We start from the raw sequence: 21,756 nt of genomic DNA, 5'->3' as shown, positions 1-21,756 counted from the left end.
TTCCTTCCGTTGTTAAACTGAACTGAAACGTTTCCTGTGCTGAATTTTGGGATCATACATGTAACCAGTTCTGCCGTCCAAGTTGTAATACGATCCAACATTATTCATTGGTAAGTGGTGACTTGTTTATTTTAGTTTTATTGCATTCCTCAAGGTCACACTCATTCTATAGTACATTAAATGTCTATTTAAGAATGATTGGAAGGGTTTACACGATGAATGTGCCTGTGTGCGAAAATCTCAATAAGTGACCGAGTGTATGTCTGAGAGGAACCAGATGCTTCAACATTTCAAACAGTGCTCTGTTCATTGTTGGAGATCTAAGAGCCTTGTCATACTAGGCAACTTTTACAGGCAACTTGGAGGCAACCAGCTGCAGGGCATACTACATATATATGACAACTTTCGTAGAACATGAGTAATTGTAAAACACTGTCTTACGATCCCTAAGAAAAATAGGTGAACATTCAAATGTGAACGGTATTTCTTCTTGGAGACCGCCTGGAACTGGTTCCCTGTGAAATTGCGTTGTGTGACATGGGCGTGCATGCCTAATGACAAATAGAACATACTGTTTGGAATGTCTAGTTACTTACAAGTAGCATTTTCCCTTAAAGCCATTGGACACTTTCGGTTCACAGATTTACAAGTCATTTACAGGGTTTACAGAAGGTAATGGTGAAGGACTTCTCTTGAAATATTATTCCATGAAATTCTTTACTTTTTGAGAAACATTAAAACAATTATCAATTCTCGATATCGAGAATATCGGATTTATTCATGACACGGCGAAACGTGCCGAAACTAGGGTGGGTCTTCCCGTTATTTTCTCCTAATTGAGCCTAAACTTTCACAGGTTTGTTATTTTATACTTAGTTGTGATACACGAAGTGTGGGACTTTGGACAATACTGTTAACCGATGTTGTGCGATTGCTTTAAAATTGGTTTCAAGACAAACAAATGACACTCAAAAGTTCAGTAAAGCCTATATTTAACAAGCACTCACTGCTGCTTATTAGGTAAAAAGAAGAATGAAAAAAATTGATCATTCCTTAGAGGAGTTATGTCTATTTTAATAACGATACTCTTTTTGCAAGCTGTCCGTGGAATGACTTTTTATAACCTTTGCTACTTACTCAGATGTTTCTAAAGAGTCAGTCAATTGCATCAACATTCCACGGACAGCTACAAACATGAGTGCTTTCGGGCAAACTTCTCTTAGAAATTAACAATTTGTTTCATTCTTTTTGTTGTTGAAAGAATGCTTGTTTAATATGTGCTTCACTTGGGTTTTGAGTGTCAGTTGTTGTTTTGTTTTTAAATCGTAAATCTCAATCAACTTCATTTTTACTCGCCCTGTATACATGTATGATAGACTAATGCAAAGGTGATGGACTATATTGAAGCCATGCTGACTGGTCCCCCTGGTCAGTCACTGAAAAATTAAAGGGCAACCCTGTCATGTACATGTACAGTTCTTTTTAGAGCCACTCGTTTAGAGAGCCACGTATTCAGACTAGATTTACATGTACATTGTAACACATAGTGTCTCCACAAACTTCCCTCTCATGATCATGTCTATGATAACCATCATAAGAGGGAAGTTTGTGGTTTCAGCGTGTGTCTAAACACGGATTTTCAGAGATTTTTTTTTAGAATTTTAAATTTCTAGGAAACTTTCCTTTCACTTATAAAAAGTAAGTGCATCGGAAGTTTGTATTTTTATACGTCCTGTGAACTGCACGTATACATTGTAGGTCAACATGTACATCAACTTCTAACTTGTGAATATTAACTTGTGATACTGTTTTGAGTCCTCAGATTCAATGGAAATGGTGCTTGGTAATTTGTTTTCATGTAAAACTTGCATGATTGTATTAAAAAAATAGTTAATGGCCTGACGTTTTGACTCTACCCAGGTCAAAATTCCAGTTAACTGGGGTCAACTGGTTCAACTGGAAAGTGACCAAACTCGTCCATTTTCCATATTAACCAACTGGTTTGGACTAGGTTTAACTGTGTTCAACTAGGTTGAAATTATAAACCAGTTGGTCTCTGTCCATTTTCCATATTAAACCAACTGGTTTAACTGTGTTTAACTAGTTTATCAACTGGTTTCAACTAATTCCAGTTAAACCCAGTTTAACTAGGTTCAACTGAAATTTTGACCTGGGTAGCAGAGTCTTTCTCGTTTAGCCTTCGAGAAAGACTCTGCTAGGGTCGGAACGCCAGGCCATTAACTATATTTTTGCATTAATACCATCAGTCCATTTGGTTGATAAGTTGTTTGCAACGGCTAATTCTATTTTCTCATGATTGTATTCAGAAAACTTGATAAAAATCTCAAAACAATTATAATTATTTTGGGGGCTGATAAACTTATATAGATGTTTCTTTTGTCACAGTCGCAAGATTTGCCCGTTACTGATTGAGTTTTTGTTGAAGTTTGTGTGATATCATTTTGATGAAACAAGTTGAATGTATTTAGTATTTTTAGTAGGAAATGATTGAAAAGAATGTCTTATCCCAACATCTTTAAATCACCTGCATTTTATAAATAACTATTTATTTTCTTTCTCTTTTTATTGGCAGTAATCAACAAAATGTCAGTGTTACGTCACCCATCGCTACGACTACTATGCATTCTAGTATTTAACATGATGTATGTTTGTCAGTCTCAGTTTGAGAAATCTGTCAGAAGAGTCTCGCCACCATATCCATCTAGCTTCAACATCAGCCGTAAGTTTTACCCTTAAGAATTTCACATCAATAATCCATTTGCGTGTTAGATTTGAATATTGTCTGGTACAATGACATGCTTGATCACACATTGATACTTAAATTTGAATTCCTCAGACTATCGAGACAGTTGCTACATGTATGTCACATGATTCGGGACAAGCTTTTGCGTAGTTACGTAAGAGACGGCGAACACCCATACACAATTCTGAATGAATGTGTACGACACAATTGTAATAGAGTTTACTCATCTAGAGGTTGCTTTGCACAAGCTTGCCCTGAACCATTTGACATGGCAACTGTCTCTATAGTATGAGGGATTCAAATGTAAGCGGTTACTTTTGATTAAGCAGGTCATTGTACCAGACATTATTCAAATCTAATACGCAAATGGCTTATTGCGGTGTACCATAACATGGCCGAGCTGTGGTTAAGCACACTGCGCTCAAACTCTAGTGTTTCTGATCAGCAGAGTGTGTATTCAAGTTTCGTTCTTGAAACTTGTGTCCTTGAGCAAAACTAAGGTCGAGTCTCATGTTTCTTTTCGTTCATCAAACTATTTTTGTGACGTCACTCTATTGCTGAAAGTGTAGATTATTTTTACGAATCTACACTTTCGTTATGAATCTACACTTAAGTGTGGATTCGTAACATAATCTACAGTTGAGTGTAGATCCATTACAAACTAAAGTAAATAGTTCAACTATGTGACCAACCATCGTTTTACAACGTATACGAAAATTAAATACACTTACTAGTGTTGTGAGAAATCCAATTCATTGAAACTGTGTTACATAACCGAAGGGGGAAATAGTTTCAGTCAGAGAATAGACTCCAAAGTGTAGATTCGTGACTACAATGTACTTTCTCCTTAAAGGCAGTGGACACTATTGGTAATTACTCAAAATAATTATTAGCATAAAACCTTTCTTGGTGACGAGTAATGGGGAGAGGTTGATGGTATAAAACATTGTGAGAAAACGCTCCCTCTGAAGTGCCATATTTTTTCGAGAAAGAAGTAATTTTCCACGAATTTGATTTCAAGACCTCAAGTTTAGAACTTGAGGTCTCGAAATCAACCATCTAAACGCACAGAACTTTGTGTGACAAGGGTGTTTTTTCTTTCATTAATATCTCGCAAGTTCGATGACCGATTGAGCTCAAATTTTCCCGGGTTTGTTATGTTTTGCACATGTTGAGATATACCAACTGTACGTGTGAAGGCTAGTCTTTGACAATTACCAATAGTGTCCACTGGCTTTAACTTAGTTGTAATTTTCAATTTACCATTTATTTATTTGCCATCAGAGATCAATGGTGCTGCCATAACATTTGGTCCCGAGGGATCAGAAAATGACGGCAAGTTCTACCGGACACTGACGTTACTGGATAATAAACTATTTGTTGGAGGAAATACATCGTTGTTTTCAGCAAGAACCCAAGACCTGCAAACGGTAATTCTTTTTTTTATGGCAAATTGTTCAGAGAAATACCAACTGCCAGCTTATTCTTGCATGTTATACCAGTGTTTTATTAAGAAATAACACCATGTGTATAGTTATTTACTTGCTAGGTATAATGTTCTTTTGAGAACTTGTCTTGCTATGTATTCTACTACCACATTTATTATCAACTTGATGAATTAACTTTTTTTTGTCTTTTTTCACCCAGCTTGACTCTGTCTCGATTCCGAAACAACCAGAGCTTGGATGGTCTTGCGATGAGAAATATGTAAGTAATTAATATATACAAATAATAAACTACCATTTTCAGAGTGTAAACTTGTTGTATGCACAACAGGAATTTTTTTCTAAATTTGGTGTGATAATAATGATAATATAATAGTCTTATATAGCTAAGCTAGGTATCCAGCAATATGGTACTCATGGCGCTTGAAGAAACTTAACAATTTTAAAGGCACTGGACACTATTGGTAGTTGCTCAAAATAATTGTTAGCATAAAAACTTACTTGGTAACGCGCAACGGAGAGCTGTTGATAGTATAAAACATTGTCAGAAACGGCTCCCGTCAAAGTAACATTGTTTTCGGGAAGAAGTTATTCCTCACTAAAATATTTGAATTTGATTTTGAGACCTTAGAATTTTATTTTGAGGTCTTGAATTCAAGCATCTGAAAGCACACAACAAGGTTGTGTGATGAGGTTGTTTTTTTCTTCCATCTCGCAACTTCGACCACCAATGGAGTTCAAATTTTCACAGGTTTTTCATTTTGTGCATATGTTGAGATACCTAGTGAGAAGACTGGTCTTTGACAATTACCAATAGTGTCCAGTGCCTTTAAGACAGCTGGTTGAAGTTTTTGAATTATGAAAAGTTTAGGGTTGAGAAGGTGCTGTGGTGCATTCAGCAACCACTGCCAGAAACAATGGTTGGAAGTTATTTATGCGTAGGCACAGTCTAATTAATAACTTTTTTAAAATATATGTTTCTCTTCGTAGTGCAATAACTTCATTCGTGTCATCCAGCCAGTTTCCGATGATGTTCTCTTAGAGTGTGGTACAAATTCATTCAGACCTTACTGCCAACAAAGATCTTCCCAAAATGTAAGTACGACCCCTGTTTTTTTTTCTTCATATAATTCAGGGCTCAAATTTATCAGGAAAATCCACGAAAATGCAGAGCTTGAAGATAAAACATTTTTAGTGAGCCAGTTAACAACACCCGAATCTCATAAAAAGTAACGTTTTAACCACGTTGATTTTATCCACAATGCAAACTAAACATCTGGTACTAAAGCCTTTATTTGTTTATGTCATCTTAAAGGCATTGGATACTATTGGTAATTGCTCAGAATAATTGTTAGCAAGAAAACTCAATTGTTAGCAATCAATGGAGAGCTGTTGATAGTATAAATCATTGTGAGAAATGGCGCCTGAAGTAACATAGTTTTCAAGAAAAATAATTTTCCACTAAAATATTTGAATTTGATTTCAAGACCTCAGAATTCGATTTTGAGGTCTCGAAATCAAGCGTTTGAAAGCACACAACTTTGTGTGACAAGGGTGTTTTTTCTTCCATAATTACTTCGCAACTTTGAAGACCAATTGAGTTCAAATTTTCACAGGTTTGTTATTTTGTGCGTATATTTTGAGATACACTAAGTGAGAAGACTGGTCTTTGACAATTACCAAAGGTATGCAGTGTCTTTGTATGAGAGTAAACTCTGATCAGCACCCAGCACTGCTTTCAGTGGAGGTCCTCGGGACAACAACTATTAAAACATATTTCACAATCAATCTTCCTTAAAAAAAACCTTTAAAAAAAACAATGGTTTCCAGCTAAAACAGGAACAACTTTACAAAGAATTGGAGATAAAAATTCATAAACTAGAAATTTAAAGGAAGCAGAATATGTTGAACAAAAATGTAACTGCTAATTAATTTTAACTTGAATGCCTAGCGAAAACAATGTTATTTTAGCGTTACATTTTTTCAGCATAAAGCATTCTTGACATTTCATGACTTGTTTGATGATATTTTGTTCAGTTGTTTAATTCTACTTCTTTTGTCCCTTCTGTGTTTTGTAGCTTTCAAAAACGATTGGATCTCCGCAGAAGCGATCCTTTGTAGCCCCTTCAGTGGCCCATCAAAACTCAAGTTGGTTACTGTTAAACGACTCAGGTAAAAATGCGGTAAAAGGATTGAAACAGGTTACTCATCCGAACTTAGAACTAACGATAAGTTTTTAATGTCTCCGAGGATTAGTCCTAAGTTAAGACTATTCCTAACTCTTTGTGAAATCAACCCCACAACTAGTAATTCTCAACATCAACAAAACTAGTTTTACTCTGAAAGCTCACTATTAATAAACTCCATATCAGTTCCAATCCTCCAGAGAAATGTATTTTCACTTAAAACACTGTCAACATTGAGAAAATAGTATTTCTATATAGTTACTATAATTTATTCAAAGTAAATTACTATAATTTATTCAAAGTAAAAAAAACTAACCAGACTTACTTTCGCTTCTTGACAGTTTCAGGTTATCAAATATTCGCCGGGACGAATCTAGAAAACAGTTTATCGGGAAAAATGGCGCAGCTTGGAATCGTCAAAGCAAATCTGGAGGTGACACCAACAGAGGCGAAGATAGATAATGTATTAACGACTAAAAAACATCAAGATTACGTGCTCAACGGTAAGTTTTCACATAAACCTGTTTACAATTGAAGACCAATTGCGGGTTACATTTGAATTATGTCTGGTACAATGACTTACTTAGTCACAATTTACCGTTTACATTTGAATTCCTCAGACTAGAGCAACCCCCAGATGAGCAGACCCTGGTACCATCGTGCCATACACATCCATTCAGAATTGTGTATGGGTGCTCACCGTCTCTTACGTATCTATAAGAAAAAAGCTTGGCCCTAAGCATGTGACATAGCAACTGTTTGATAGTCTGAGGAATTCAAATTTAGGTAGTAGCTTGTGATCATCAAGCACGTCATTGTGCCAAACGTTGTTAAAATACCACGCGAATGGCATATTATTGATTTTGAATTCTAAACAATAGATTAGCTTCATTTTGAAAGCTCATAACCATCATGATTGGTCGACTACAACTTGCGGTTTCATCACGCACCAAGACACATGTATTTGTGAAGGGCACCCCTTACCAAATTGAGTGCAGATGTGGGACACATTTTGGTGTAAGTGTTTTCCAAAGACTACTGGGAAGAAACCTCTGAGCCATCTTGGGAGGTAGTGCTTTCTGCTCTACCATCCAGGCTGCTAGTGGATCATACCCATGTCTACATCCTTACAGTCTATGGAGGGGTAAACTGTTTTAGCCCCAGGAGTAGGTGGCAACGTGCACTAGGTTACCGGTGATTTTGGTCGATGGCCCAAATCATATTAGTCTGGCCCCTCAACTTGAAGTGGCTGTCTGGCCTTTTAAGTTTGGTGCTAATTCATAACAAATAAAAAACAGACTTAAAAATGCAATATTTCTTGTTTGTCTTTTGTGTGCAGGTCCTCAATTTGTTGGCGATCCGATAGAATACAATGACAACATTTACTTCTTCTATCGTGAGTTTTCTGCAGAGCACATCAACGCTGGTAAAATTTTGTACTCGCGAGTGGCTAGAATTTGTAAGGTAAGATAGGCATTTGGCAGTTTTGTTTTACTCCGTTAAATATTGTGTGGGGGTGGTGTTTGCCTTTGAGCTGGGTCAAGCTTTGTAATTTGCCTATGCAATTATATGCAGCCAAGAGGTTCACCTATCAATTACGAGAAGAATTTTTTTTAAACTCGTGCAAGCCCTTGTCAAAAGGCAAGTATATTCCATTGATATAAATAAGCCAAGTATTCACACAGGCACCCTAATCCATTTTAAATTGCATGATCCAAGATCGAATGAGAGTACCATAAGACTTGATGCCTGTTTTGCGCGTTACGATATTCCAGGGGTTACGAGCGAGCAATGCATGCTGGGTAAAAATGGCGCGGCAAGATCAATCGCCCTAGGGAACGAGGTTAGAACTGTAAACATCTAAGTCACGAATGTCAATTAGTCTTATCAAACAACTAATTATTTCTTAATTTCCAACTTACATTGCCTATGATTTGATACTGATTGTGATTTTGAAACTGTGGAAATAAACTGATTTACTGATTGATTAAGTGCCTTTTACTTGGAGTTATTGAGGTATTGACGTTCATACAATGATGTTTAATTTTTCTTTCAGAGTGAAGGAGGAGGAGATGCCTACATGTCATTTGAAAACAATTTTGTCACCTTCATGAAAGCACGCTTAGAGTGCTCAATAGCGGGCGATCACCCATACCATTACAATCAAATACGTAAGTCACGCAATCAATACCTCAATCAAGTGCCTCAAAACCTATCAGAAATCTGCGTTCCTGTTCCCAAACTTCAATTTTTCACATTCAAAGAACTCAACACAGTTGGGGGATCGTGCAATTTCTATCGCAGAACCAAGGATGTGGAGTCATCTTCCTCAGAACATCAGGCAATGTTCTTCATTAGCAAAGTTCAAAACTTTGCTTAAATCTCACCTTTTTTTCAAAAGCCTACTGTATGGCGCTATAAGCAACGATTGTTGGATTAGCGCCTTATAAATTTATCGATTAATTGAATCACAGGCAAACATTCCATGTAACATCCTTGACATAATACCAGAAAATTTATAATTTGAAATACCATGAACTGGTCATCTTAAAATGTATGATCAAATTTTTCTACTCTAAATCAATACTAATCAGTTTTTGCTAACGGATCATGTTTTCTTTAAATCATAGAGGACATCTACCAGTCTACAAAAGATGAAAATGTAGTGTTTGCTGTTTTCGCCACTGGACCGTAAGTTGAAGAAAATTAAATTTGAATTTCTTTTTCTCCCCTCCTCTTGAAGACACTGGACACCTTTGGTAATTGTCAAAGACTAGCCTCCACAGTTGGTGTATCTCAACATATGCATAAAATAACAAACCTGTGAAAATTTGAGCTCAATCGGTCGTCGAAGTTGCGAGATATTAATGAAAGAAAAAAACACCCTTGTCACACGAAGTTGTGTGCTTTCAGATGCTTGATTTCGAGACCTCAAATTCCAAATCTGAGGTCTGGAAATCAAATTCATGGAAAATTACTTCTTTCTCGAAAACTACTTTACTTCAGAAGGAGCCGTTTCTCACAATGTTTGTTACCATCAACCTCTCCCCATTACTCGTCACCAAGAAAGGTTTTATGCTAATAATTATTTTGAGTAATTACCAATGTCCACTGCCTTTAACCGACCATTCCATGTCATCCAAATATGTTTTTTAGTGAATGCTAGCCAGGAGTAATTTTAGAACGAAACCCCACTCAACTTTTCGTTGTGCACCCCCACATTGCTCACCCTGTAAGACAGTTCACACCAAGTGAGGATATTGGGCTTTATGACAAGTGTATTGACCAATCACAACCCATTGCGCAACCAAAAGTCTGACAAAACAAGGTCCAACATGCGTGCGCGTATGCTGGGCATGTGCGGCAGAGTTGTGCAGAATGGCATTGGAGAGTCTCACGTGTTCTTGCTCACACGTGCGCTGTGGGCAGAGCCTAATGGAAAGGTCTATTACCAAAGGTGTCCAGTGCCTTTTCTGATGAATAAACGTCTGAAACTGGGACCCAGATCTTAGGATGTTCAATAAAATGAGGGCGTTTTCACCTGTTGGTAACCCATTGACGGAAGCTCTCTTTTATTCCAGTGGCAACCAAACTTCTGAATGGTTGATGCTCTGCTTCAGCGTTTCCATCCAATGTTTTCAGTGCAATTATAATCTTGTTGATTCATTCCATTTTCGTGTTTTCTTTCATTCACAAACATAATTTTGTTTATGGTGTTTTGTGTAAATATGTATATGCAATTTGTATACCTCTTTTTATAGTGGTTTTGCCCTAGTTGGGATTTTTAAAACTTTTTTTATGGAGCTAGCCAATCTTTTGTAATTGCCTATGAATGTTTATTGTCAGTGGAAAGTGTACAGGGAATGGTTTTATGTAACGTTAGGAATGGGTGGCCCAAGCATTTTGGCTGGGATTTAAGGATAAATAAAGTTTTTTTAAAGCCATTGGACACTTTCGGTAAACAGTATTGTCCAAAGGCCCACACTTCGTGTATCACAACTTATATACAAAATAACAAACCTGTGAAAATTTAGGCTCAATCGGTCATCGGAGTCAGGAGAAAATAACGGGAAACCCCACCCTTGTTTCTGCACGTTTCGCCGTGTCATCACATGTGTTTAAAATAAATCTGTAATTCTCGCTATCAAGAATTGATAATTGTTTTAATGTTTTCTCAAAAAGTGAAGCATTTCATGGAATAATATTTCAAGAGAAGTCTTTCACCATTACCTTCTGTAAACCCTGTAAGTTATTTGTAAATCTGTGAACTTTTTTATCTTATCCGAAAGTGTATATGGCTTTAATTGAATTGAAATGTACTTTTGTTCACAGTTCAGGAGTTGCTAGCTCTGCATTGTGCGCTTATCGCTTGGATGAAATGGAATTCTCGTTTGAAAATAATCCCTTTAAGGCACAGGTCCATGGAGATGTTCAAAATTTATGGTTGACAGTTCGGAAACGAGAAAGTGAAATACAGAATCGAAAAACGGTAAGTTTTTCAGAAAATTGTAATTTGATTTATTGGTACACTCACAAAAATAGTTATTGAAAAACTTATTTATTTATTTGTTATTTATTATTTATTATTTACCCTAGGGAAACCTCTCAGTCAAACTGTTTTTTTATTCAGAGGTTCCCAGCAACTACAATTACATTAAAATTTTAAAATTGTATTAATATAAAAAGTTTTTATAAAAACATATTGATAAAGAGCAATATTAAAAAAAGAAAAACTGCAAAGTTTAAATAAATAATACGGACATACGACAACAACACAAAATCTTTACAACAAGCAAAATATACAACAAAAAGTAAGAAAAAGGTTACAAATTTGGTCCAGCCAGGAAAAGCCCCACCTATTAAAAATTCACAGCACTGCCGAATCGTCCCCTCTATAACATCTCTTGCCATTGCGTACCCGCTGCCATAATATATGATTCGAACTGCCTCTAGCTAGCGGGCAACCTCGGTAGTCTAGTTGGTAAGACACTGCTCTAGAACTGCAAGGGTCGTGGGTCGAATCCCACCCGAGTAACATGCCTGTGATATTTTTTTCACAGGACTTAGGAAAGTGCTAACACACATCGGTGTATGGGTTAAAAACCCAAATTAATCATTTGTATCTGGAAATCTTATTGTTTGGCCAAGTGTTGAACATTTCAGAAATGTTGAGAAAATTTGAGCAAATTACAAGAATTTTTGTTGTTGTGTTTTTTCCTGCAGTGTCCTGCTCAAACCAGTTTTTCAAACAATTTATATCTGGAGATCTTATTGCTTTGCCAACTGTTGGACATTTCTATGTGACATTTCAGAAATGTTGAGAAAATTTGAGCAAATTACAAGAATTTTTGTTGATGTGTTTTTTCCTGCAGTGTCCTGCTCAAACCAGTTTTTCAAACAAATTATATCTGGACATCTTATTGTTTGGCCAACTGTTGGACAAGACAATGAAGAGTAAACTCCACTATAAGACCAAGGGAACAGAAGATTCTAATCCTCTGCTGATTGCCTCAGGAGAGCGTTTCACTCAAATCGTTGTGGATGAGGACGTTAACTCGGTTGATGTTTTCTTCATTGGTACAGGTAAGTTGCTACCACTGCTCTTCAACATTAATAATAATAATAGTAACAACTGCACTTCTATAGCGCCTAACACCTCCAAAAGAAAGTCTCTAAGCGCTCAGAGGAAACAAAAAAATAATTATGTATATGATGAATTGAACAGAAATGTTTTGAGAAGAGTCTTGAAATTTGAGATAGTGGTGGCTTGTTTAAAGGCAGTGGACACTATTGGTAATTATCAAATACTAGCCTTCACAGTTGGTGTATCTCAACCTATCCATAAAATAACTAACCTGTGAAAGTTTGAGATAAATCGGTCATCGAAGTTGCGAGATAATGATGAAAGAAAAATAACCCTTGTCACACGAAGTTTTGTTCGTTTAGATGGTTGATTTCGAGACCTCAAGTTCTAAATCTGAGGTCTCGAAATCAAATTCGTGGAAAATTACTTCTTTCTAAAAAACTAGGCACTTCAGAGGGAGCCGTTTCTCACAATGTTTTATACCATCAACCTCTCCCCATTACTCGTCACCAAGAAAGGTTTTATGCCAATAATTATTTTGAGTTATTACCAATAGTGTCCACTGCCTATGTGAAGAGGGAGATTGCTCCATAAATGAGGTGCAGCAAACTGAAAACTACGTTGACCATACGCTTTGGTGGCAACATTAGGGATGACAAGGGTGTCTTTGTTAGCAATGGGTCTAAAGCCTGGTTTATACTTCCTGCGAATGCGAAGCGAATATTTTGACATCACAGGACTGTTTTCGCTGTCAATGTTTCGCAGGAGTTGAACACAATCTCTACTGTTTTAAATTATCCGTTGTGAGTTAATGACGTCAAAATTCGAATGAAGTATGAACCGTGCAAAAGTGTTACTTGAAGCAACATTACAGAATTGGTAAGAAAAAAAACTTGTCTTAGATCACAGATTTACATAAAACTAATGATGATGATAAAACTAAAACTAATGATGATAGTGAACAATTTCCTAAAACTAATGAAAAATTTCCTTGAAATGTTTCTGTCTGAAATGTCACATTTAATGAGAATTAAATAAAACTAACTTCCCGTTTGGAGTTTATTGCTCAGTGAGTGTTTCATTCAAACAAATTTAAATCGATGTCACGCAAAATGTGAAATCAGTTTTTCACTATTTTCTCTTGACCCAGATGGCCGATCGATCTCAAATTTCTGCAGGTTTGAGAGTTTATGTAAGTGAAAGATAGCAAAGGTTTTAAAGCAAATTTGTGTGTTTTTTTAGCTTATCCCCAAGTCAACCATGTTTTTTTTTTTTTTTTTTTTTATCATAGAAAATGGTACTGTGTTGAAGGCTCATCTTGGAGGACGATCTGAAGCAAGAATCGCTGAGGAGATCAGTTTAAACACAAATGGAGTCAAGGTATGCAAGCCTGTCTTATGGGTCTTACTTTGACTGTGTTTTTTGTTGTCACAAACATAATTACCGTGTATTTTCTGTGGTTGATAATGCAGATTTTAAATAACGAAGTTAATTAGTTGATGTCATGATGTACAGAAAGGACTACATACAGCAAAAAATAAACTTTGAAAAAAAATTACGTACAGTGTCGCCATATTGACATCACGTAGTGCGCACCAATCGCTCCGAAGATAAACAACGTTTGCGCAACAGTTGGGATACGTTTGCGCGAGTGGAACGCACCCCAGGATGCATCAATTCAGCAGGATGCGGGCACCACTAAGGATCATTATGCATAAAATATAGTATAGATCTATCAATGCATAAAATCTTATTGTCTTTTTTTACCAAGGTTTTTAGTGTACAAATATTGACTGCTTCAAGTGGCATAGTAAAACTAGTCACTCGAGGTGATCCCCGGAGCAGCCTATCTTCCTTCGGCGATCCCCGGAGCAGCCTATCTTCCCGAGGCGAAGCCGAGGGAAGATAGGCTGCTCCGGGGATCACCTCGAGTGACTAGTTTTACTATGCCACGAGACAAAGCAGTCAATATTTGTTTTATAACACCCCTTCCTTTGATTCTATCTGTATACTTTAATAAAAATTAATTCACACAACACCTTTATTCATGTGATCCACTATCTCAAACGTTGTGCTGCGTACAGAACAATACTGTTGAAAAATTCTTTCGACGTATGCTGCTTTTAGTGTTCTTTGAATCTGCTGAGTCTATAAAATCTCGTAATTCATCTTCAGTAAGTAAAACAAATCGCGGACACAATCAATCGTCAAACAAGAACTGTAAAATCTTACGTTGAAACACCGAGTTCTGACAAAATAAGAGGGTACCAGATTACTACTGTTACGTTCGTTCTCTAAACCGTATCTCAAATGCACATATGTTGTTCATACACCGGGTTCGAGGTTGTCAAGCAGCTCGTTTAAATCAATGGTAGTCAATGTAGTCTGGGTACCAGGGTATCCATGCACTAGTACATCGGTTGCTAGGCTATCGTTGAATAGTCCGTGGAGTATTTACTTTGGTCGGTGAACATGTACAAGAGTAAAAAATACACAACACCATGTGACACGCTCTCGGCCAATCAACAGATATAATCAAAGGAGGGGGTGTTATAAATCGATTTATTTACAGGCACTTAATATCTTTGGTAATTATCAAAGACCAGTATTCTCACTTGGTGTATCTTAACATATGCATAAAATAACAAATCTGTGAAAATTTTAACTTGTTGGTCATCGAAGTTGCAAGAGAATAAAAAGAGAAAAAACACCCTTGTTGCACAAATTTGTTCGCTTTCAGATGCCTAACAAAAGACTTCGAGGCCTGAAATCTTTTAATATTTGAGCGAGAAATTACCTCTTCTCAATAACTTTGTTACTTCAAATGGAGCTGTTTCTCACAATGTTTTATACTATCAACAGCTCTCCATTACTTTTTACTAAGTACCGGTAAGTTTTTATACTTAAATTTATTTTGAGTAATTGGTATTGTTTATACGGTACTTGACAACTCATGTTTATTGTGCTCCCCTGCAGAAGCCTGTTCTTACAATGTTGAAGAGCGACGCAGATCAAGCCGTATTCGTTGGGACAGACGTTGGAGTGTACAAGGTGCCATTCCAACATTGCCAAGACTACACGTCTGCTGAAGCTTGTCGGCACCCCTATTGTGATTGGAACAACAGGGCATGCATAAACTCTACAGCTAACAGGTAAACAAAATTAGCAAGAAGTTGTTATTGATTTATGTTACTGTATGTTTTACTGTGTGTACAAAGCCTATTCTCTATTCTCTTAAATCTTTATTGCAAACGTTTTCATACTTTATGTTTGACATTTTAAGAAATAAAGTTGTTGCTTTTATTTTTTATTGTACCATTTTATATTTATGTACAGTGCTTTTAGATTTGTTATGGATGATGGGTTCTTTATCAGCATAATCTATGTTTATCATTTTCATCATTAGAATTAGGATTTGAAACTTTTCACGTTGGGAGTTAACTGTGAGTTTAATAAGGTGAGGTTTGCGATTGGACTGTGTAAATCTCTTTTGAGTAGTGTTGGTTCAGAAAAGTATCAATGGTTGACAACTCAATGTTTCGATCAGTATCCGCTGATTGTTGAGTTGTCATTGTTGAGTTGTCAACCACAGGTTCTATACCCTTTTGCGAATATAGTGTTGGTTCTGAAAAAAAAAATTACAACTCAGTGTTCAGAGCATACTGAACGAAACATTGAGTTGTCAACCACTGATTCTTTTCAGAACCAACAAAATTCAAAATTTACACATGGTGCTGCGACAAACCTCACCTAAGCATTAGAATTAGGATTGATATAATATGGTTATTTTTGGCGTTTACTAAAAAATTGTATTTAACTCCTCTCCTGAACAGAGAACCGGATAGCATAGGAAACGAAGACAGTAACAAAAGTGAGTGGAGTCTTTCTTTTTCTTTTTATTTACTTTTTTTCAGGCATGCAGCTGCTTTCCTTGTTTTGGTTTTCTCAGGTGTGTGATTAAAAATGGAAGAAAAAAAACAGTACAAAGTTTTGCTATGCCCGACGCCTTTTTTTTTTCCTTTTTTTTTTTCACAAACTGCAGTTGCAAGCCTAACTTGCGTAAGCAAGGGCCACAGCATTTAGTGTATCCAGGCAGCTTTTAGCTATTTTGTTTTCTTCATGTTTTGTCTTCATTCTTATATTTAATGCTTATTATAATTTTCACTTTCGTGAATGACACATTCTCACCTAAGGACTGTATTTCAGGTTGAAATACTTTCTGCCCCCTTTTTTTAAAATCTTGTATTCATATTGATGAATAATTTGTTATAGTAAGTTATGCGGTAATACCAAGTAATGATAATCCAGTTGGATAATCTCTAAATGAGTTGGGGGTGGTTCTAAAAAGAACCGTTGGTTTCAACATAGACTTGATGACAAGTCGTTAGGCGCTGCCTATTTGTCTGCCGTTCATGCAACAGTCACAGTGCGATGTTACACATGCAACAGTCATAGGTAGTGCGAGGCTCACACACACATACTGGGATCGAGGGTGTGTGTATCGTCCCCGTAGCTACCCTGCGCTGTAACTACACACCGCGCTTAACAATTACCGTCTTGACTTCAAGACTAGTTTCAACTCGACGTTTCGATCAGTGTGTTCTGATTGTCTTTCGGAGAACGCTGGACTCTGATGCTGCATGCTGCTTAAGTACTGATGATGCGGATTACTTGCTATTGATTAAAACCTTGTTGCTATTTCCTTCTTCTTTTTTCAGAGGAAAGAATTGCAATCTTTCGGAAGCCTGAAGATCAGACGAGATTCCCTAACAAGCCTGTCCATCTGAACTTAGTTGCACGTGCCTTGAAGGGTACTAACCTCAATGTTGATGGCGAGACAATTTTATGCACTCCCTGCTCAAGTCTTCCTTTTACCAAAAGAAAATCTGTCAGCTCAAAGTACGAGTTTCTCCTGCTGAGTATAAATGGAACTTCCGCTGAGCAGAAGAGCTGTGCATGCACTTGGTTCCTAGCAACAGGGGATGGAAAGACAACTGCAACAGGAACCTTCAACCTGGCGTATGATAACTCTGGTATGAAACGATTAAAAGACTTTGTCACACTTGTATTTATTCTTAGGATTCAGAACTCGCCCTTATAGAACTCTTTCACTTGGTGTATCTCAACATATGCATAATAACAAACCTGTGAAAATTTGAACTCAATTGGTCGTCGAAGTTGCGAGATAATCATGAAAGAAAAAACACCCTTGTCACATAAAGTTGTGTGCTTTCAGATGCTTGATTTCGGGACCTCAAAATGTAATTCTGAGGACTCTAAATCAAATTCAAATACTATAGAGGAAAATTACTTCTTTCTCGAAAACTACGCTACTTAAGAGGGAGCCGTTTCTCACAGTGTTTTATACTATCAACAGCTCTCAATTGCTTACCAAGTAAGTTTTTATGCTGGCAATTATTTTGAGTACCGTAAATACCAAAAGTTTCCTCTGCCTTTAGCACTAGCCCAGCGTACACTGTCTAGTAAAAACTGCTACGAGCAAGTAAAAACCACCTCTAACCACCTCTCAACTTGCCCTGTGGGCTACTAAAAACTTGCAACCTACTTGTTTAAAATGCTCATTTGTTCTTCCATTCAGATGTGTATTTATATTTGAGTGTTTGAGTGTAACTTTATTTGCCTATTATACTAGTTGTGATTGCTAATCCATCAGAAAGATACGTTAGTGTTGACAACACATATTTAAAACCAGGGCTACTACAGGCTGGATTTTTTGTTTTTGTTTTTTTCACTATTAAAGTTTGCTGTATGATGTGTTTAATGACACCTAAAAATGAATTAATTTTCCCTTTTGAAAATTGATAAACAGTTGGTATTTATATTTTGGCTCAGATCAATAATGTCTTCTTTTTGATTCTCTTCAGACAAACAAATTTTAACACCAGCGGAATTAAAAGCACTGAAAAAGTACGACCAGCAAGTCTTAATACACTTGTTCAAGCAAAAAAGATGGAGGGCGAAAATGGTAAGTTGTGTGAGAACAATTTTTTTTATTTACCAGTTGTTGTTCCAGCAAGAATGTTTGTTGCTTTGCCATTTAAACAGTGGGGTTGCATGCTGGGCCCAACTTCATTAAGCAAGTAAGTATAAAACTTGCTTAAAAGCACTGGACACTAATCAGGGAATAACAGTGCGAGGACCCGGTCTTCACTGTGTGGTAATGACCGGGTTGGTGGCTGGTGCTGTTAACGGACCGAGCTGGAGGAAGTAACATAAATTTTGAGAAAGAAGCAATTTCTCACTAAAATACTTGAATTGAACTTGAGACCTCAGCTAAGGTCTCGAATTCAAGCATCTGAAAGATCACAACTTGTGCCACATGGGTCTTTTTTCTTCCATTATTCACTCGCAACTCGATGACCAATTGAGTTTTTTGTTTTGGTGCATTTGTTGAGATACTCCAAGTGACAATTACCAAAGGTGTCCAGTGCCTTTAAGCGCAGATATACAATGCTTCACAGAAAAAGGTTACCAGCCAAATTACCATAGAGTTGACACTGTTGCGACTGGTACCCCACTTGACTCTTGCTCAGCAAAAGATATTTGCTTAGCAGAAAACATATAGACCAGCGCTTTGACCCGGGGCCTAAAGTTACCTGTGTATGGGAAAGAGAGAAATAATGAACACAAATTCGGTTTAAAGGGAAGGTATATACACGTTTGGTAATTACTCAAAACAAGTATTAACTTAAAAACTGACTTGGTAAAGACAATTGGAGAGCTGTTGATAGTACAAAACATTGTGAGCAACGGCTCCCTCTGAGGTAGCATAGATTTTGAGAAAGCGGTAATTTCTCACTAAAATAATAAAAGACTTCTAGCCAGTAGTCTTTATTCCTATCTGAAAGCACACAAACTGTTGCAAAAGCTCGCAATCTTGGTGTTATATTCGACTCTTCCATGACACTTAGTTCACATATTTCTAGTATTTCACGCTCTACAACATTTCATATCCGTAATATAGGCAAAGTCAGGAAATATTTGACACAAAATGCAACTGAGCAGATAGTCCACTCTGTTGTAGTTTCTAGACTTGATATGTGCAATTCACTTCTATATGGCCTTCCTTGTACTCAAATTGAACGTCTTCAACGTATTCAAAACTATGCTGCTCGTGTTATTACCTTAACTAAAAAGTCCTGCCATATAACGCCGATTTTAAAAGAATTACACTGGTTACCAGTAAGCAGTAGGATTAAGTATAAACTTTTGCTTTTCGTGTATAAATCGCTCACCAGTAATGCCCCTGCATATATTGATGATCTTCTCAGCTCATACAATCCTCCTTGAAAACTCCGGTCTTATAATTCTAGCCTCCTTATTGAGCCCATTTCCAAACATTCATGGGGAGACCGATCTTTTTCACATGCTGCCCCTCGTCTATGGAACAAACTGCCTGCACTAGTAAAATCATCCGTTTCGTTGACCCAATTTGAAAAACAACTGAAAACACATCTCTTCAAACAGGCATTTGATTCAATGGTTTAATTATTGTTATTTTTGTTACCTTTTAGGATGATTTTTTCTTAAATATTGCATTTGTATTGTATTCTATACCACATGTTCTAGATTTCTCTCAACTTAGGTTTACATTTTAATTGCTGTTGTTGTTATTGTATATTAAATAATGCTATTGTTTGTATTTTAGCGCCATGAGCACTTTTGTGGATTTGTGCGCTTTATAAGTTTTCATTATTTTTATTATTATTATTAAACTCGTCCAACAAGGGTGGGGTTTTTTTCATCATTTTATCTCAATTTCAATGACCAATTGAGCTCGAATTTTCACAGGCTTGTTATTTTATGCTTATGTTGGGATACGCCAAGTGAGAAGACTGGTCTTTAACAATTACCAAACGTGTTCAGTGCTTTTAAGATGTTAGAGGAAAACCCAAATAGGAGGGAAGGAAAAAAAGTCAATCACTCATTTGGGATTCAAACAGGGATCAACAGAAGTGAAAGACCTGTGGAGAAAGACACTGAGCCAACCTGCGACATTTGTCCACAAGTTTTATATTTTTGTTCCTTTTTTTGTTTTCACAGATCAACCAATCCAAAATGCAGGATCTGCAACAGCATCTGCGTCAGTGCCATGGAGGGAACATCTATAGTCAAAGTTCGGAACCACCGTTTCACTTGTCGGGTGTTTTGGACTGACATGTTAATAATAATAATAATAATGATATGAACATTAATAATGCACCGGTATCCATCACACAAGATGCTCATGGCCAATTCGAAATTTAATAGAAAGAGAAAAGTATAATAAATACAAAGCTACTACAAGAACCAAATAGAAAACAGAACAAAAACTTTATGAGCTATAAGCTTGAGTGAACAACCATGTTTTGAGAGTTTCCTTTAAACAACTCAAAGAAGATATGTTGCGAATGTTTTGAGGAAGTTTATTCCAAAGAAGAGGACCAGCATTAGAAAACAGATCGATCCCCGGCCCCAGGAATTGTGAGTGAGAGAGACAACAAGATAGGACAAATCGGAAGATCTAAGGTTCCTAGCAGGCATATTTTGTCATTAGAGAAGAATTATATTTAGGGGCAAAACCATGTAATGAACGTAAAAACAAGTAAGAGCAACTCAAATAATACTAACTGAACAGTAAGCCATCAGTGAAGGGAATTTAGAATAGGAGTGATGTGTTGTCTTTTCCGGGAAAATGAGACTATGCGTGCTGCATTATTTTGAAGTTTCTGCAGACGCTGTAACTGAATTTGGGGTAAGTTATATAACAGAGAATATGTTGTTATGTATATTTGGTTTGCGGTTACACCATGTGTGTGTCTACTTGCCAGGTAGATTTGTTTCTTAGAGAACTGTCTTGCTATATATTCTACTACCGCGGAGTAGATTTTTGGATTTTCTGGAGATTTTTCAGTTCTGAAAAAAAAAAACTGTCCTGCTTTTTAACTACTGCCTGGTTGGAAGGTAGAAAATCGGCTGGGACTACTACTTCAGCTTATAGGATCGTTATTAACTTCACTACCACAGAGTGAGTTCTTTTTTGTTTTTTGGTCTCAACATTATCCTTTTTGATTATTGAATCCGCGACGAATCTGGTTGTGAGACGCCCATGGTCTTCTGAAGGAAAGGAGCTGTTAGAAAACCCGTAGGCTTCCCCTCAAAAACTGTTTATGGAACTATCTATCGGTTATGAAATGTTAAATTATGCTTGCACGATGTTATGGATTCATAACGATTGAGTCTCAAAAGAAAGATACAAAGACTACTCGGCTTGTTCTTAAGATAAAATGAGGGTTAAAGGAACACGTTGCCTTGGATCGGTCGAGTTGGTCTATAAAAAAGCGTTTGTAACCGTTTGTTGTAAAATGCATATAGTTGGAAAGATGTTTTAAAAGTAGAATACAATGATCCACACAAATTTGCCTCAAAATTGCGTGCTTTTCCTGTTACTGTGCGAACTAACACGGTCGGTCATTTATGGGAGTCAAAAATTTGACTCCCATAAATGGCCGACATTGTTAGTCGACGAAGTAAAAGGAAAACCGTGCGGAAAAGCCCTAGGGTATTCTTGATAAAGATAGCAGCTGGAACCTTGAATAGGGACCTAGGTTGGGACAGAGTAAAAATGTGCTGGGGTAACTGTAGGGTAACTAGGGTAACCATGGAGTAAAACAACTCCTGGCCCTCTCAGGGGCTGTATTCCATGGGAATAAGAGTTACAGTGTGAAAAAGGCTTTAGTGGTCACTTGTCATTTTACTTGATGTCATTTTATTGTT

The 21,756-nt window shown here is 36.8% G+C and overlaps 1 protein-coding gene across 2 annotated transcripts; it reads left to right on the top strand.

Annotated features, from left to right (window-relative positions):
- The first annotated feature begins 24 nt into the window (after window positions 1–24).
- LOC117295249 (semaphorin-2A-like) lies at window positions 25–20,837 on the top strand. Of its 2 annotated transcripts, none has more exons than XM_033777787.1 (18): window positions 25–110; window positions 2,594–2,740; window positions 4,049–4,194; window positions 4,412–4,471; window positions 5,200–5,304; window positions 6,288–6,381; window positions 6,743–6,898; window positions 7,735–7,859; window positions 8,452–8,566; window positions 9,026–9,086; window positions 10,728–10,884; window positions 11,768–11,978; window positions 13,271–13,359; window positions 14,956–15,131; window positions 15,813–15,850; window positions 16,698–17,012; window positions 17,865–17,965; window positions 20,044–20,837. In XM_033777787.1, exons 2-18 carry the CDS (start codon window positions 2,605–2,607, stop codon window positions 20,155–20,157), a joined length of 2,199 nt encoding a protein of 732 aa, XP_033633678.1. In that variant the 5' UTR covers window positions 25–110; window positions 2,594–2,604; the 3' UTR covers window positions 20,158–20,837. The 2 variants fall into 2 exon arrangements, with proteins under 2 accessions (XP_033633678.1, XP_033633677.1); XM_033777786.1 differs by having other exon boundaries at window positions 6,737–6,898.
- The last annotated feature ends 919 nt before the right edge of the window (window positions 20,838–21,756 follow it).

This window comes from Asterias rubens, chromosome 10 (genome assembly GCF_902459465.1).
Source record: "Asterias rubens chromosome 10, eAstRub1.3, whole genome shotgun sequence".
Classification (NCBI taxonomy): Eukaryota; Metazoa; Echinodermata; class Asteroidea; order Forcipulatida; family Asteriidae; genus Asterias; species Asterias rubens.
The sequence above is the reverse complement of the archived record's forward strand: the minus strand, read 5'-3'. Positions and strand labels throughout refer to the sequence as shown.